Source organism: Urocitellus parryii, chromosome X, assembly GCF_045843805.1.
Source record: "Urocitellus parryii isolate mUroPar1 chromosome X, mUroPar1.hap1, whole genome shotgun sequence".
NCBI lineage: Eukaryota > Metazoa > Chordata > Mammalia > Rodentia > Sciuridae > Urocitellus > Urocitellus parryii.
The window spans coordinates 55448721-55468007 of NC_135547.1; the positions used below are offsets into that span (position 1 = coordinate 55448721).

Here is a 19287-nt window from a genome sequence, read left to right on the forward strand (position 1 = left end):
GTATTGGAACCAGTCTTATAAATTTACAGTTGCACTTTTAAGTGCTACAAAGCATGTGCTATAATATTTTAGGAGAATTAGAACATTGAAAACTAGTTGGTATTGGACAACACATCTCTTATTGTTTCTAGCTTTGTCCTCTTCTTTTTGGAGAAGGCATGTAAGGATGGAGAAGCCTATAATTTAACAATAATGTGCAGCAAGTAGAGAAGATGCAGAGACAAACATAAGCATTGTTAAATTTATGGAAAGAAACCTCTGTGATAAATTTTTATTCTATAAAGGGGCATTGAGTGGCTTAATTTGGAGTCCAAATAGATTTTCCCAAGGGCCTCTCTAACTCATCTCTCCCCCTATTGTTCACTCTGTAAACTAAAGAATTTTTCTTCATTGCCTTAGCTTTACTTTTGTGGCACCATAATGATTCATGGGGATAAGTTATACTTCCATGAAAATTTTTTTTAGTAAAGATATTGACCAGGTTTCTTTTTTACAGAGACTAATAGATACAATACAGGCTCAAAAAACTGACATCTTTTCATGATACATAAGGAACTGTTTCCTTTTACCAGTGACTACATACCAGAAAAGATTCCTGAGGGAAGTCATGGAACCATATTTATAGACACAGGACCAGAGCAAGTATTTTTGAATGTCTTTCTTGTTCTGTGAGTCTGTGATTCTACTTGTCAAGATAGTGTGAAATGCTTATCTGTCTCCAAGGTGTTTCTCATCCCACCCAAAGAGGTCTCATAAAAGTCCTTATTAAGAAGATTAACATTAAACAGGGACAGAGGTGGGAGGGAAAGGGAGAGAGAAGGGAAATTGCATGGAAATGGAAGGAGACCCTCATTGTTATACAAAATTACATATAAGAGGAGCTGAAGGGAAAGGGAGGGGAAAACAAGGGAGAGAAATGAATTACAGTAGATGGGGTAGAGAGAAAAGATGGGAGGGGAGGGGAAGGAAGGGGGGATAGTAGAGAATAGGAAAGAAAGCAGAATACAACAGACACTAGTATGTAAAAATGTGGATGTGTAACCGATGTGATTCTGCATTCTGTATATGGGGGAAAAATGGGAGTTCATAACCCACTTGAATCAAATGTATGAAATATGATATGTCAAGAGCTATGTAATGTTTTGAACAACTAATAATAGAAAAAAGAAAAAGATGAAAATGGATACTTAAATACAGCTATATAAGAGGAATAAGTTCTACTGTCCTACAGGACAGCAGAATGACTAGTGCCCAATAATAAAAAAATTTTTAAAAAATGAAAAAAGATAGTTTGAAATGCTTATCTGTCTCTAAGGTGTTTCTCATCCCACCCAAAGAGGTCTCATAAAAGTCCTTATTAAGGATCTGGGGCTATGTCTCACTGAAAGTGCACTTGTGTGAGACCCTGGTGTCATCCCTAACACTGCCAAAGAAAATTATATATATATATATATATATATATATATATATATATATATTATAATTATATATATTATTATAATTATATATATTATTATAATTATATATATTATTATAATTATATATATATATATATATAGAGAGAGAGAGAGAGAGAGAGAGAGAGAGAGAGAGAGAGAGATGGATAGATAGATAGATTGTGCTTTCCCTCTTCCATTTTCTAAGATGGTGACAGTGTTAAGGCAGTGAAGTCAGGTTTCAGGTCTCAGACCTGTAACATAGTACTTGTTTTGTCATTTCCTCCTTCCATACCTCCCCTAGACATTTTCCCATTAAAGTGTGGTTATCAGTCACTTTAGAATTTCATTTTCTTCCTTTGGTTCAAAAAAAAGGTTACTAATTAATTTCCTATAGTCACTCAAAGTGCTTAATAGATTTTAATCAAATACAGGTCCATAGAGACATGTTGAACTCAATTGTTTTTCTTTCCCAGATGGAAAAAAGGGTACTCACATACCTACTATGAAAAATGTCTGTAGAAACCTGCAGCTTTTGAAAACCTTTTCCATGCTAAAGATTGCAGATTAACTTCTAGCTAATCATAGTTCAGCATTCTAATGGACTGTGACTGGAGAGACAGTTTTTCTTCCAACTTCAGATCACATGTTTTTGCAGTTGTAAGGCAAATTTTAAAAGAAGGCCTTGGGGATCACAGCCAGCCTTCATTATCAGTGCATGACCGCTTTGTAACCAACTGCAAGTTTAATATCCAAGGAGATTTGCACATAACAGTCTTTTTTCTTTCTTCTTGTTTTGAATAATTTACCTTTGATATTCTCTTCATGACCATGCTGGTGTGCAAAGATCTGTTTGTCTGTCAAAACTCCAGATATGTACCACATGTGCAAGATAGATTCATTTTTTATTTGTTTCTAAGGAGGCTGAATAGTAAGCTGGTTGTACTGAACACAAGAAGGCTACTTCCATGAACACTTCCTTAAGTTCACTTCAACTGGTTTCCCTCACCTGCACCAGATCTCTGCTAAAAGGGAATCACTCATACAAATCAACGCAAGGAACATTTTGTATAAACTATCCACCCAAACCCAAAAGATTAGTAAAGAATCTGTGTAGTTCATGGATCCTGCAAGTCTCTCACTTTAAACAAAAACCTCATTTTCAAAATTAGAATGCATCTTTTCTTTTAACCTTGGGGGCTCTATGTAAATTCTAATCTCTATCCAAATTAATGTTCTCAGAAGAAGATTGAGCTACATCAGTGTGACAAATGTCATGGCTATCAGGCCTCAGAAACCCTATGAATTGGCATTTTTTAGAAAATAAATGTATGTGTCAGTGAACCATAACCCATAGATGATTAAGGAAAAAACACCATTCCAATGTGGATAATATTTTTCTCAAGGCCACAAAGATTTTCCACAATAAAGAAATATGAGGTGTGTGGGGAACTATGTGTGAAAATGTTCTTGGTAATTTAATGTTTTGCCAATTCCCAGACTGAAAACTGTTATTATGTAAATCAACTAGATCCAGCTGCTAATTCTTAGAAAATGTTTGGAGTATCAAGTTTAACTAGGGTTTGACCTTTTATGTTAGTTATGAAGACAACAGTAGGGAAGAGGGGGCAAAGAATTGTTTAGGGGATTATTTAGTATAAGGTGTTCAAGGAGAGCCTCACTGATGAGAAGAAATTGAAACAGTAACCTGATGGAGGTATCTGAGGCCTAGAAGAAACATACTCTAAATGCTCATGCGGAGTGAAGGAGATCAGTGGGACTGGAGCAGAATGGCCAAGGAAGAGATGAATCCAGAGAGGTAATTGAGGGTCAAATTATGGAAGGTCTTGTGACTATTGGAAGGGCTTTTTCCCCCCAGCTATGAGCAGGAAGAGATGGATTCTCTGACAGACAAAACAGGGCAGAGACAAGGACAGAGCTTTAGGGGAAAGTGAAAATTAAAATTTAGGAGAGAAGTATAATCTAAACAAGAAAAGAAGAAGAAGAGAAATACTGTCTATAGGAAGGAAGGAACATAGGATCCTAGGAAACAAAGAAGAGAGAAACTGTTTTGTTTTATTTGATTTAGTAGGTTACCTCTAGCCCATAATACATCTGTGATTATTTTACCATATTTACATAGGTTAATAAGCATGACTTTAATCCATATCTAGCAACAGTATCAATATATTTGTTCAGTGTATATTACTGAGGCACCTAACTACTTGAGCAAGCTAATCAAGGTTTCAATTACTCCAGCGAGGAAGAAAGTTATACCTCTCTGTTACGATCATACTTGATTGGTTGATGAAGTATTCATGAGATCTTTCATAAGAGGAACTTTAAAGGTCACTTGTACCATAATAAGTGGAAATCTCTAGGAAAGAAAAAAGTTTAACAGTATTACAGTACTAATAAAGTTTTTGGAGAGGCTGACTCTGAGAGTCTGGTTGCTGCAGCTGAAAATTCTTTGCCCTGAGCATTTGTCATGACTCCTTCAATCCAAGATGCCCTTTAAACACAGTGAAACTATAGAAAGGGAATGTCTAATGTTGTTTGAGGTTAATTAAAGAGAAGGTATCCTTCCTTTCTTTAGTGGAAAGCCTTAATTTGTCCCTGGTTGCAGTTGAAAATTCTAATGAATCTTTGCCACCATCTTATGTAGGTTTTTCCCCGCCTCTGATCATCTGGCTGTTCAATTCCTTGTTCAAGTTTCCCATTTGTAACTTGATGCAATCATTCTAAAATGGAAGCAAAACTACTTACCACTTAGCTTTTGATATTTCTTAGGATTTTCACCCACTTAAATTAATGAATAACTAATCTCAGCCCAAGTTACACATCATTTAGTGGTAGCATACCTTGGGATCTGTTTTTTCTAGCAACTCTTTCACCTTGGTCCTAGGCAAGTGGTTTTCTGATATAAGGTGACTTACTCATAGTGGGGTTGGGAGTGGGAGCATGGGAGGAATAGACAAACTCTAGATAGGGAGAGGGGTGGAAGGGAAAGGGAGGGGGCAGGGGGTTAGCAATGATGGTGGAAAAAGTACATGTACGAAGACATGAATTGGTGTGAACATACTTTATATACAAACAGAGATATGAAAATTGTGTTCTGAATGTGTAATAAGAATTGTGATGCATTCTGCTGTCATGTATTTAAAAAATAAAAGCAATTTTAAAAAGAAAATTGTAGAAGGGTCACTAGCAGTCAGAACAATTAAAGCAAAGAATGAGTTAGGTAACTATATAAAGCAGAGCAAAAGAGAAGGAGAAAGAATTTTTAAAATAACGACACAACATTTTTTGTAAGATGATGAAAAGCTGTCATGTATAGAATTACCTTTCCTCATTGTTATGCACAGGACACCTTTGGGATAAGGAAGTGACACTGTGACTATAATTGTAGTTCACTGATCAGTACCACCTTTTCATCAGTACATCTTGTCATGACTTCATGAGAACTACATGAATAAACAACAACTTTCTACCATTAATCTTATCTTCTACTTGAAATCCCTCAGTGAAGGTTTTCCAGCAGGACTAACAGACTCATATGAGGAATAATGGGAAAAAGTGTCTGGGTTAGAGGACTGAGCATGGGCTAATTTTCCTGGACCCTCTGTAAACCTTTGGGCAGATTAAGTGAATCTTCCCCATTCTCAGATAAATGGTCACTAAAGAAATAAAGGCAAACTCCTAAGTTTCAAATCAAATGGCATTTTCTTGGACTGTGTACTTCATTCTCAGGGAGATAACAGAACTAACTCCAAATGTTAAAAAAACAAAACAAAACTAAAAAACAGTAACTACCCCCTCCCCAAAAATCTACTCCTTTCCCCTTGCAAATGTCATCCCAGTTTATACTATAGTAAAGTAATGTGTTTACTTCAAGTAAAACCACACATGAATTTCTTTAGTAGCTCAATTGGCAATTAGTCTATGATTTTTTTCTAGATTCATTAAGATGGATTCTTAATAGAAGAATTTTCCCTTAAAACTTCCTCTTTTTCATTCTACCTATTTCTTTTATCTCATGGCTCAGGAAGGCAAGTCCTACTGTCCTACTGTGGGTAAGAGATTATGTGTGTTTTCTTTCTTCCTATTTTTACCTGATATTACAAGTTTCCATATCAAAAATAATCTTTTTCCTTTTTTCAGTGTGCATGAACATATGCAAGAATGTTCCTAGGCTGGAGGAAATGGGACACCAGACCCTGAAAATGTATATATTGCCCAAATGTGAAATGATATAATAATAAGAACTGATAAACTATAACTGATAAATTATAATTGACAAATTATATAACACTTGATGAATTATTTTTAAGTACTAGTCACTGTGCTTAATAGCTTTGTATGTAGTTTCTCATTAACTCAAATAAACACTAAGAAGTACAGGTATTTCACAGGTCAAGAAACCAGGTTTAGCACTGTGAGAAATAGAAAGTCTGGTGGTCCATTTTCAGAATATAGTATTCAATCTTAAATGGATCCAATTGTAGCCATTTTAAGTATATCCCTTCTCTTTGGCCCACACTAATTTTAAAATTAGCCAGTCATGAAGATTGTACCCCTGAGTCCTCCAGTCAGGTGAAGGGCAACACTGCCTTAGGTATAGTAACCAGTAGACTACCTGCCCAGGAATGTTTGCTAGCCAGATTCTATAGAATGCCCTTCTGTCAGAAGTAAATGCCTTGCCCACCCACTTTCTACCACATGTTTGACTTCTTGTGGTGCCTAGGACTTCTCACAGCACAGTTAAGTAAAAGTCCCAAAGGAATAAAGCATAGTAGTCCCTAGTGGGATTTAAACCATCTCTCTCACCCCTCAATGCCCTCCTGTGTTCACTAGGGTATGCTATTTATTTAGAATGTTTGCATTTGGGGTCTTGCCTGACTTTAAATGAGCAACATGAATAGTTCACTTTCCCATTATTTGAACTCTGGGCATAAAATTACAGATCAAGAATTTTTAAAATGCTTATACCTGAGATGCATTAAAAAATGAAGCCCTAAAATCATCATACTTACCTAGGAAATATAGAAATTTATAGAGTCCATGACAGGAATTCTGTGGTTTAAATTTTAACTATTCTATGTTATTTCAGAAAGAAGTGATTGGAAGAAGCAATTTGAAGCTTTAAAGTAACTAGCATAAAATGCAAAGTTAAACAATATTTTGAAAGTATAATTTAAATAAAAGCTAAGGTGAGAATCAGGTGCTAATTCAAAATTTAAAAATGTGGAGAGAATTGTATATTTTTGTTTAATTTTTATTAAAAATAACATTGATTCATGTTTAGTCTATAAATTTTTTCAATATAATACATACTAAGAAACAAATAATTTGTCTCAGTATCATTTAGAAATCCTTCTAACATCCCTGATGAATGAAGAAATACTCCTCAGTGTCATCATAGTATGCCTCTGGCACCAGAGTTACCAATTTGTTCATCAGGAAACTCTAATTTACATTCTTTTATGGTTATGTGATTCTACTGTCATACAGTTTCTGATACTATAATAAAAGCCTCGCTGAGTATATATCTGCACATGTAACCAGAATGATTCAAAACCCAGAAGGGAAAATGAATAGATTTCCAGTTTGTTTGTTTGTTTGCTTTCATGAAGGCCAAGTGATACAGGTTGAGTTCCCTTATCCAACATGCTTGGGACCCAGAGTGTTTCAGATTTCAGAGTTTCTTGAATTTTGAAATATTCCTATATAATATATTTGGTTGAGTATCCCTAGTCTAAAAATCCCAAATCAAAATACTTTGATATTGGAGCATTTCATATTTGGGATTTTCACACTAGGAATGCTCAGTATATACACACAACACACACACACATATATATGCACACACATACACACACACACACACACACACACACACATTTCCCCCCAGTAATATGGTACAGTTAAAAATTGATGCCAGTAATATGGTACAGTTAAAAATTGTGTAAGAGCTTTGGGGTATAGATCAATGGTAGAGCACATATCTAGCAACCCTAGGTTAGATCCCCAGCACTGCAAATCATCATCATCATCGTCATCATCATCATCATCACATTTAGTATGTTTTTGAAGGATGACTGAACCAGGACTGTGCACTTTTGGTTATAGAACATTCCCAAAAGTAAGGGGGAGGGTGTTATGCAGAATTGAAAACAAATGTGGTAAATTACCAGTTTCTTACTGTTCAAAATTTCAAATGCTTCTATTATACATAATTATCACAGTTGCCATGTAAGGAGCATTTCTTCTATAGCAGGTATTGTCTTAAATGTTTTATAAAAGCATTATTTCACTTAATCTGTTTAACAACCCTGTGATTTAATAAGCAATATCTCTTTCCTATAGATTTGGTAACTGAAGCTCAAAAAGATGAAGTAATTACCTTGATCAAGGTGACATAGATTTTAGGTTAAGTGACAGAGCTTGGATTTGAAACCAGATTTGTCTGACTGGAGTATCCATACTCCTAATTATTCCACTTCTCTCTCCCTGAAATACACCGTCAGCTTTTCAGTAAGGTCATGATACTGGCAAAGTGAGGTCAACACTGGAATAGTAAAGCCCCTGGAAGCAATGTAAATAAGGAATGTGGTAACAGTGGTTGTGGTTGTGTATTCAGCTACCACAAAATTGGAAGATGTTTGCTTCCTATATACCTGACAGAAATGAAGCTAACTTCTAAGCTGCTTGCAATTTTTTAAAATCAATTTCATCCATTTTTTTAAGCTTAATTGGAATAAATGAGAGGTCTTAGCATTTACATGGTGGTGGGTTTTTTGTTTGTTTGTTTGTTTGTTTGTTTACATGACATTTTTTGGTCCATAGGTCTCATTTGTTAATTATGCACAACAAGGGAAATAAGAGTTTTAATTTATTCAAACTTTCAACAAGGCCATAGAGATTTCAGTGAGATATTTAAAATAAATTGGTGAATATTTGTAGTAATCCTAGACAGATTTTCTATTATATCTTGTTCCTTTTGTACTTTTTACTGACTCTTGAAGAACAGATATGCCAGTAAAACTGAGATTCTTTTTTCTGTAAACATTTTTCTCATCTAGTATAAGGTTACTACCAATACACTTTTTCAATTAGCTTCCTTTCAACAGAACACGTTTCTAATGACAGAATCTAATCAGTTGGTGATGTTCCCAACCCTGAAAATTAATGATTGATGTTTACTGGAGAATGATGTTTAAGTAGTCATAAGTTAGTGTTTTAAAATGTTTAGTGAAGTTGGATAAGTAATAAAGTATTGTTAATCATAATCAATTATATAAGGATTTTTTTAACCTGAACTTAAATTTGCTCCTTTTGTTTTTGTTCTTTTATTTGATAAAAATATATCCGGTCCTCCAAAAGACTTCTCTATTTTTACATTTTTAGAAGAGTAAGTCAAAAATCTTTAAAATCTTTTTTATAATGTAAATTATATGTGCACATATATTTGTTGTTTTTGCTTTTATTTATTTTTGTAGTGCTGGGGATTAAACCCAGGTCCTCATGCTTGCCAGGCAAATGTTCTACCACAGAGCCATATTCCTAGCCCAAAAACTGAAAATCTTATCTTTCATTCTAGTAAAAGTGAAGATTGTTGATATGAAAATATCCTTAAGATCTCCCTCCCTCCCTTTGTTTCTTTTGGTTTGGTTTTGTAGCACTGGGGATAGAACTTAAGCCTTGCACATGCTAGGCAAACTCACTACCATTGAGCTAAGTCCCAGACCCTTTTGGATTTTTTTTTTACATTTTTTTCATAAAAAATGGGAATTAAATAAGCTTTTGTTTCCCACTCCTAATTTCCTAAGGTGGATTTAATAGTAAAAAGGGACTATGATTTCTTCTCAGTATGAGGCCTTTCCATGAAAACAGAACTATTGACATCAGGACAGAATTTTACTCCACAGTTTCTGTTGCTTGAAAAATACATGCTTTTGTATGTGTATGCATTTGTATTCATTAATGCCAAACTACAGAAATTATTTTCCTCTTCTTTTTTGGCCTCTTTAGGATCATACATGCCATTACAGATTTTGTGACTGTTTTGTAGTTAAATCTATTTCTGAGACATTTAAGGTATAAAATTATGGTCTTTTTTATCCTTTACTAGATAGATCTTCATTTATGTTGATTTAGTAGTACTCTTTGCAAGCCTCCCTCTTATACAGAAATTTAATCTGTTTACATATGCCAAATTTCTCAATTAGAAATTCTTTGACATTAGATATTGCCTTATTTTCTTTTACATCAGATTACATGAATTTTGACTTTTATATAAACTGGTATTTTTAGTTTTATTATTATATTTTCAAAAACAAGTTAAAAAGGAATATATTGGGAATGTAGCAGAAATAGCATGACTCAAGTTTGTGTATAACATAATGCCTATGAATAATCTATACCAAAATTTATGTTCTCAAAATATTGTTTGGATTTGAATGTTTTAGGGCAACCATTTCTACTGCCTTCATTAGATGATCTTTTTTTATCAAATGATGCTTGTAAAACATAAACAGATTCTTGAGAATAGGACAGTCAGAGTTATCAAATGAAAATAGAGGATGCCCATTTAAAGTTGAATTTTAAACAATGAATAACTTTTAGTATCAAAGCATCCTAAATATTATATGATTTTTTTGGTAGAAGCATATCCCAAATATTGTATAGGGCATACTTACAGAAAAAAAAATAATGATTTTTCTGAAATTCAAATTTAACCAAGCATCCTATAATTTTTCTGGTAACTCTACTTGAGGGGCATCATGATAATGAAAATGACAACAGATGTGGATGCCTAACAACTCTAGGTGTTTGTAGTATTTAAGTACCTGTGTGACCATGGGCAAGTCACTTAACCTACATAAAGCTGTGTCCCCATCTTTAAAATGAGATCATACCCACTTGACAAGTTTGTTTTTTATATAGCTTTAGAAGTTTTGTTTTTAAAATACCTACTACATAATAGATTATCGTTAGAGTAGCTCTTATTATCAGAATAAAGACGTGTGTAGAAAAATTGTTTTCCCTCTGCTCTTCCACCACAATAATCAACACAGAAGACTTTTTTTTATTGGTTGTTCAAAACATTACAAAGCTCTTGACATATCATGTTTCATACATTGAAGACTTTTATGGCTCTAAAACATGTGGATGTTTCTCCCTACCTGCAAACAATTTTGTAATCATGATACCAGCTGGGTGTGCTCTAATCCATGTCAACTCAAGCACTATAGTGTTAGATCCCAAAGGTTGATGGCTCAGTCCCCAAGATTGCTTCTCTTCCCACTTCAGATACCAGGCCTAGGTTTGTTTGACCTGTGAAACTGGTTATAATTCAGGGTTCCCCGGACAGCCCTCACCACCATCACCCTCACTGCAGCTTTTCAATTAATTTGCTAGAATGGCTCACAGAACTCAGGGAAACATGTTTACCAGTTTACCATGAACAATATTTAGAGGATACAATAAACAGCCAGATGAAGAGTTATACAGGGCCAGGTCTGGAAGAGTCCCAATTGCAGGAGCTTCTGTCTCCCTGGAGTTGTCTCCAAGGAGAGTATACCACCCTCCCAGCACAGGGACATGTTCCTGTTGATCTTCCTGCAAGCCCCCACATATTTATCTGTCTGCAAACTCTCTGAACCCAATCCTTTTGGGGTTTTATGGAGGTTTCATTACAAAGGCATGATTAATTAAAGTGTTGGCCATTGGTGATCATTTTAACCTTCTGTCCCTCTTCTCTCCCCAGATTGGAATTTGAAATTGAAAATTCCATTTTTTAATCTTCCCTTTATTTTTCCAGAAGCTCTGAATGGGCTACCAACCACTTTTAATCTTATTAGCCTACTAAAAGACACTATTACTTTGGAGATTCCAAGGATTTCAGGAGTTGTATGCCAGGAAACTGGGAAGACCAAATATATATTTCATATTACCAGAAGAAGAAATACAAATGCAAGATAACAGTTGGGATCTTTTCCCTCCATTTTAATGAACTTTTAGTGAAGATCCCTAATGACAGTAATCTACAGCTAACATACCCCATTAGATTATTAATACAAGAGTCCACTGAGATCTTGTGATTCTTTAGCACATGAGAGATTTGACAGGTAATAACATATGCATGACATTAACCTTCTTTCCTATGCTGCTTGCATCTTATGTTACTGACCAAAAGTCATACAGCTTATTAGCATGAGGGTCTGAATATATGATACCTTTTCACATTGTCTTTCTTTTTCCATGAGTTATTATTTTATTTCAATCCTGCCTTTCTCAGATATCTATTTTTTAAATGTTCAATTTAATTTTTGAAATGTAATTTATATATCATAAAATTTTCTTTTAATGTATACAGTTCTGTAGTTTTTAGTATATTCACAAGGTTGTGCAACCATCACCACTAATTCCAGAAGAATTTCATCACCCCCAGGAAGAAACCCTTCCTCCACCTCCTCACAACCATGCATCCACTTTCTGTCTCTATGGATTTGCCTGTTCTGGACATTACATATAAATGGAATCACACAATATGTGACCTTTTATGCTTGGCATCTTAATTAATTATGGTATATTTTTGAGATTCATCCATAATTTTAGTATGAATCAATATTTCATTCTTTTTATTGCTGAATAATATTCCATTGTATGGATATGTACTGTATTTTGTTTATCCATTCACTAGTTGGTAAACAGTTGAGTTTGTTCTAGTTTTCAGCTGTTAGGAATAATGCTCATGTAACTGCAATGCTCCTGTAGGTTGGGAGGCATGACTCCGGGGATCCCAACAAATCAGGTTATGCTACCATTTACTCTGCTTAGTGTTTTAAAGAATTTCCAGTTTTCCCAAATGACCACCATTTTACATTCACATGAGTAATTCACAAAAGTTTCAATTTCTCCACATCCTCATTTGTTTTCTATTCTTTTTTAAAATTACTATAGCCATCATAGTGGGTATGAAGTAGTACAGCAATGTATTTTTTTTTAATTTTCATATTTGGTGGCATTGGGAATTGAATTCAGAACCTTCTACATACTAGGCAAGTACTCTACCGCTGAGCTATACTTCCAGCCCATTCAATATGATTGTGATTTGTATCTTCCTAGTGATTAATGATGTTGAACATCTTTTCATGTACTTATTAGCAATATTCATGGTTTCTGAGAAATATCTTTGCAAATGCTTTGCACATTTTTATTGAGTTGCCATTTTATTGAGTTGTAGATGTTCTTTATATATTTTTTTCACCTTTTAAAAATTCTTTTTAGTTATACATGACAGTAGAGTGTATTTTGACATATTTATACAAACATGGAGTACATCTTGTTCTAATTAGGTTTCTAGGCTTGTGGTTGTACAAGATCTGGAGATTCACTGTGGTGTATTCATTTATGTACATAGGAAAGTAATGTCAGATTCATTCCACTGTCTTTTCTATTCCCTCCTCCCTTCCCTTCATTTCTCTTTGAGATGTTCTTTATATATTTTATTCTTTTCTTTTCTTTTCTTTTCTTTTCTTTTCTTTCTTTCTTTTTCTTTTTCTTTTTCTTATTGGGGTTTGATTCCAGGGGCACTCAACCACTGAGCCACATGCCCAGCCCTTTTTGTATTTTCTTTAGAGACAGGGTCTCACTGAGTTGCTTAGGGCCTCCATAAGTTTCTGAGGCTGCCTTTGAACTTGTAATCCTCCTGCCTCAGCTTCCCAAGCAGCTGGGATTACAGGAGTACACCACTGTGCCTGGCTTGGCCTATATATTCTTATTAGATATATGATTTTCAGATATTTTCTCCCATTCTGTGGGTTGTTTCTTCACCTTCTTTGGGTATAACTTGATGAACAAAAACTTTGAATTTTGTTGAAGTCTAATTTGTCTATTTTTTTGAGGGGCTATTGCTTATACTTTTGGTGTCACATCTACATTTTATTTTTCCTTAAAGAACAAAGCTGACACTAAAATATGAGTGAAAAGACAAGGGTTCTCCTCCCAACCTTGTAATTATATATGCTCATTTAGAACTCATTTTCCATGACTGTAAAAAGACAATTGGTTCTGCAGAGTAGTAGTATGTGATATTTTTTTTTCTGAGTACATTATGTTTCTAAAACCCCTTAAGTTAGTAGTTCTCAAGTTAGTTTTCCCCTCTAGGCAACATTTGGTAATCTCTGGAGACATTTTTGGTTGTCATATTTGAAAAAGATGCTACTGGGTATCTAGTAGGTAGAAGCCAAGGATGCTGCTAAATGTCCTATAATGCACAGGACGACCTCTACCACGAAGAACTATCTAACCCAAATTGACAGTAAAGCTGGGTATGAGAAGCTGTTCTAAAATTCTGATTCTTATTTTCCTGTTTATTTTATATGGTTTTCTTTGAGTTGGTGTACAGTTGCCAGACAGTTTTGTGCTCATAATCTTTTGCTAGGGGATATTAGCCTAACAAGGGTAATGTAAGGGGAGATACCAAAAAAGATCAAATCATTTAGAGTGTGTGGCTTTTTGTTTGGTTGGTTTTTGTTGTTTTTCAGTACTGGAGATTGAATCAATGGGCTCACTTTAGAGGCTCACTGACACTAGGAAAGCACTGAACTATATCCCCATTCCTTTTTATTTTTTAAGGTCTGGTCTTTCTTTGTTGTTTAGGCTGGCCTCAATCTTGCAATCCTCCTGCCTCAGCTCCTGAGTAGCTGGGGTCACAGGTGTGTAGGACCATCCCCAGCTCATTTAGATTTTGTAGAAGAAAATCAACTCACACAAGTCAGGAGAGTTTGGAAGTGTTTTTAGGGATATTTTAAACTATTGTATCTTTTTTTAAATACACAATATCTTTATTTATTTTTATGGGATGCTAAGGATCAAACCCAGTTCCCCACACATGTGAGGCGGATGCTTTACTACTGAACTACAGCCCTAGCCCTAAACTATTATATCTTTTAACATGAAGAAAAAACATTTCAATATAGATTGCTTCAGGCAAAGTCTTGTAGATGTATTCTTGTAATTGAGTCTTTTTCTTTAGGGTTTCTGGAACAAAGTAAGTTGGGCAAAATAGTTTGTACATGCTATGAAGTATATCTAATCAATCATAACAGGAAATAAAACCAGAACAACTTGATGGAAGGAACTTGTAGTTGATATGTCTCTGTATTAGTGACTTGTCTGAATTCTGAGGAAGTTGATATTATTCCAGCCAATAATTTTACTTCAACTCTCTCTAACACCATCTACTGAAATATATTCATTCACTGACATTCCACAAATAATCTAACCAAAATAAAACAGACAATAGTTTGAAATATGTTTGAAGATTTTGAAATATTTTTTCACATAAAAAGTGACTAAACTTGCAGATATTTCTCTTCTGTGATAACAGTGCTGATTGTTTTATGCTCTGCATCATTAGATGTAATCATTACCAGTAGCACTGTAACCACTACCATCAACATCATAGTCTAAAATTTCTTGATTATATTTAACTCTGTTCTAAGTACTTTAAATGCTTAAAACACTTCTCTCAAAAATCCTCATTTCTCCTCACAAAAATCCTATGAGGTAGTTGTTTTTTTTTTATTTCCACTTTGCAGATAACAAAAAACTGTACAGTAAGTAATAAAATGCTTGCTGAGCCATATTAAGCTTTTTCTCGTATCAAAACTATTTCATATTTCAACAATGGAGAAAGCATTTTATTGCTAAATCTGCAACATTGATGTCCCTAATTTTCCTGCACCCCAGATAGTGGCAATTGAAGACTCAGTTATTTCTAAATTATTTTCAAGAAGAGCTGTCTTAGATTAATTAGTTGTCATTCTTAAAAACATATGCACATACTTTGAGGATGCTATAGTAACTTTCCATCTCTGCATATTTGTATAATTTTAAAACCATGCAACTTCCCCATTATAAAACTCATGGAAAGGATTTTGTTTAATTGTGTTTATACCTACAGGAAGCAGTAAAAGAAAACAATAAGAGAAGAGAAATGGAAGAGAAGACTAGGAGGGCAAAGCTTGCAAAAGAGAAAGCTGAACAAGAAAAAGTGGAACGCCAGAAGAAAAAGAAACAGCTCATTGATATAAACAAAGGTACAGAAGTATTTCTAGTTATTTTTAAAAGATGACAAAAGTGCAAAATAATTTCACTAGTTGATTTTTTGACTATAAAGTAAATAATCATATTCATAGAAAATTTACAGTATTATTAATTACTTATGTCAAATTTCTCTAATGATACTATCTATCACTTCTCATGCTACACTGAGCATTCAGGATTTTGATAATCAGTGCAAGATGTTATGTTGTTGAGATAATCTTTTTCTCATTGATTTTATTATAATGATCTGAATGAGGCAGTGGTAAAGGAAGAAGGGAGTGAGATGAAAAGTGAAAAACACAGCGTGGAGAGATGTGGCCTAGACCTTAGTTTCACTTTGGTGGTACTTATCGGTTGGAAGTGCAGTTACAACAGTCTTCCTTGAGGGCTTGAACACTTCAAGTCATAATAGATATTGACAGCACTATTACAAGTTGAAAAAATAGCAGAGCATCTTATTCAGCTCTGAGCCTAAGTAAAAGTTGCTGGCCCATCCACATTAGTGTAAAGTAAGTTGTTTCCTTGCTTAGCAAGAATGATCATATATTATAGGTGGGTTCTTTGATTTGACTTAGTTTTTAAAGAGAGAGAAAAAGAAGAAAGTGATTGGTAGCCAGGTGTTTGTACTCTGAAAATTTAAGAATAAAGAAAATAGCCTTCACCACCAGAGGCTTAGAGAATTTCAAACAAAATAAAATCTGAACAAGATAATAGGTAGTATGACTAATATTGGACCATTTATCATTGAAGATAACAATAGTAAAACTTAGAAGCACTGTAAAATATCAGCAACATGCCAAGCACTATTTCAAGATTTTTAGGTCAATTCTCACATATGTATGAGGAAGATGCTATGATTATCTTATTTTACAGACAGGAAATTGAGGCTCATATAAATTAAGGAACTTTTCCAAATTTGCACAAATAGAAAATATTAGCTTTGACAATCATGAAATTCATATGGAAAAATAAAAGACCCAGAATAGCAAAAGCAATTCTAAGCAGGAAGTGTGAATCAGGCGGTATAGCGATACCAGACTTCAAACTATACTACAGAGCAATAGTGACAAAAACAGCATGGTACTGGTACCAAAACAGGCGGGTGGACCAATGGTACAGAATAGAGGACACAGTAACCAATCCACAAAACTACAACTATCTTATATTTGATAAAGGGGCTAAAAGCATGCAATGGAGGAAGGATAGCATCTTCAACAAATGGTGCTGGGAAAATTGGAAATCCATATGCAACAAAATGAAACTGAATCCCTTTCTCTCGCCATGCACAAAAGTTAACTCAAAATGGATCAAGGAGCTTGATATCAAATCAGAGACTCTGCGTCTGATAGAAGAAAAAGTTGGCTCCGATCTACATATTGTGGGGTCGGGCTCCAAATTCCTTAATAGGACACCCATAGCACAAGAGTTAACAACAAGAATCAACAAATGGGACTTACTTAAACTAAAAAGTTTTTTCTCAGCAAGAGAAACAATAAGAGAGGTAAATAGGGAGCCTACATCCTGGGAACAAATTTTTACTCCTCACACTTCAGATAGAGCCCTAATATCCAGAGTATACAAAGAACTCAAAAAATTAGACAATAAGATAACAAATCACCCAATCAACAAATGGGCCAAGGACCTGAACAGACACTTCTCAGAGGAGGATATACAATCAATCAACAAGTACATGAAAAAATGCTCACCATCTCTAGCAGTCAGAGAAATGCAAATCAAAACCACCCTAAGATACCATCTCATTCCAGTAAGATTGGCAGCCACTATGAAGTCAAACAACAACAAGTGCTGGCGAGGATGTGGAGAAAAGGGTACTCTTGTACATTGCTGGTGGGACTGCAAATTGGTGCGGCCAATTTGGAAAGCAGTTTGGAGATTCCTGGGAAAGCTGGGAATGGAACCACCATTTGACCCTGCTATTACCCTTCTGGGACTATTCCCTGAAGACCATAAAAGAGCATGCTACAGGGATGCTGCCACATTGATGTTCATAGCAGCACAATTCACAATAGCTAGACTGTGGAACCAACCCAGATGCCCTTCAATAGATGAATGGATAAAAAAAATGTGGCATCTATACACAATGGAGTACTATGCAGCAATAAAAAATGACAAAATCATAGAATTTGCAGGGAAATGGATGGCACTAGAGCAGATTATGCTTAGTGAAGCTAGTCAGTCCCTAAAAAACAAATACCAAATGTGTTCTTTGATATAATGAGAGCAACCATGAACAGAGAGGGAGGAAGAGCAGGAAGAAAAGATTAACATTAAACAGAGACATGAGATGGGAGGGAAAGGGAGAGAAAAGGGAAATTGCATGGTAATGGAGGGAGACCCTCATTGCTATACAAAATTACATATAAGAGGTTGAGAGGGGAATGGGAAAATAAACAAGGAGAGAAATGAATTACAGTAGATGGGGTAGAGAGAGAAGATGGGAGGGGAGGGGAGGGGGGATAGTAGAGTATAGGAAAGGTAGCAGAATACAACAATCACTAATTGGGCATTATGTAAAATTGTGGATGTGTAACCGACATGATTCTGCAATCTGCATTTGGGGTAAAATTGGGAGTTCATAACCCACTTCAATCTAATGTATGAAATATGATATGTCAAGAGCTTTGTAATGTTGTGAACAACCAATAAAAATTAAAAAAAAAAGAAAATATTAGCTTTGAAATAGAATCCAAGGAGTCTGGCTATATTATCTGTGCACTTATCCTTACCACTGTCAAAATAGCAACTGTCATATAGCATGTACCAAGAACTATCTTAGCTGTTTTACATTTTTAAACCTACTTAATCCTCATAAAACCCTATGAAGAAAGTTCTATTACCTCATTGTAAAATGAGGAAGCCAGATGTGGTGATGCACATCTGTAATCCCAGTGGCTCAGGAGGCTGAGGCAGGAGAATTGCAGGTTCAGCTACTGAAGCCAGCCTCAGCAACTTAGGTAATAAGCAACCTAGTGAGATCATTTCTCTAAATAAATAAATAAATAAATAAATAGGGCTGGGGATATGGTAAAGCACCCTTAGGTCCAATCCCTGTGCCAAAATTAAATAAATAAATGTTAAACTAAGCAAAATTGCCCAAGATCACAAAGGTAGTAAGAGGTAGAACCTAGATTTGAACCCAGGCAGTTTGTGACCAGAGTTTAATTATTAACTGTTATTATGTGTTTAAAGTGATTAATCATTATCAAGTATTCTGCTGGAATAATTTTATAAAATAATATCTATGCCATTGATTTTATTCTTCATACTTTTGAAATACATACATGCCGAAGCCAAGTGCCAATGACTCGGCTTGGCACAGAATCACGAGCCACCACACAGCTCTGTAGGTTCAAACAGCAATTCTTTATTCCGGATCTCACACCAGCCTCCACACACGTTCAGGGGCAGTCTCGTTCTCCCTCACACTTCACCTACTCCACGAGGCTTTTTCCAAAATCCCATTTGAATCTCACGAGAACTCAACGGGAACAAGCAACAGGAACACCCTAATCCCAGCAGCAATAATCTTCAACCTCAACTTCCCTAAAACCCATATTCTTAAACCGGGAAACGCCTTAAACCGGGAACACCCTAAGCCCAAGGACCGGGATACTTCCTCAAACCTGCAGGATACTTCCTCAAACCTGGATCCACCCTCGATCACCTTGAGCAGGGTCATCTTTCTCAAACACACAAGCAAGGTCGCAGCAAATTT

The 19287-nt window shown here is 35.1% G+C and overlaps 1 protein-coding gene across 1 annotated transcript in view; it reads left to right on the forward strand.

Moving 5' to 3' along the window:
* The window catches only part of Diaph2 (diaphanous related formin 2), an 821535-nt gene that overhangs the window by 611533 nt on the left and 190715 nt on the right, over positions 1-19287 (forward strand). The window contains exon 26 of the mRNA XM_077793878.1: positions 15409-15544. Within this exon, the coding sequence (XP_077650004.1) occupies positions 15409-15544 (136 nt within the window). The remainder of the gene's footprint in view (positions 1-15408; positions 15545-19287) is intronic.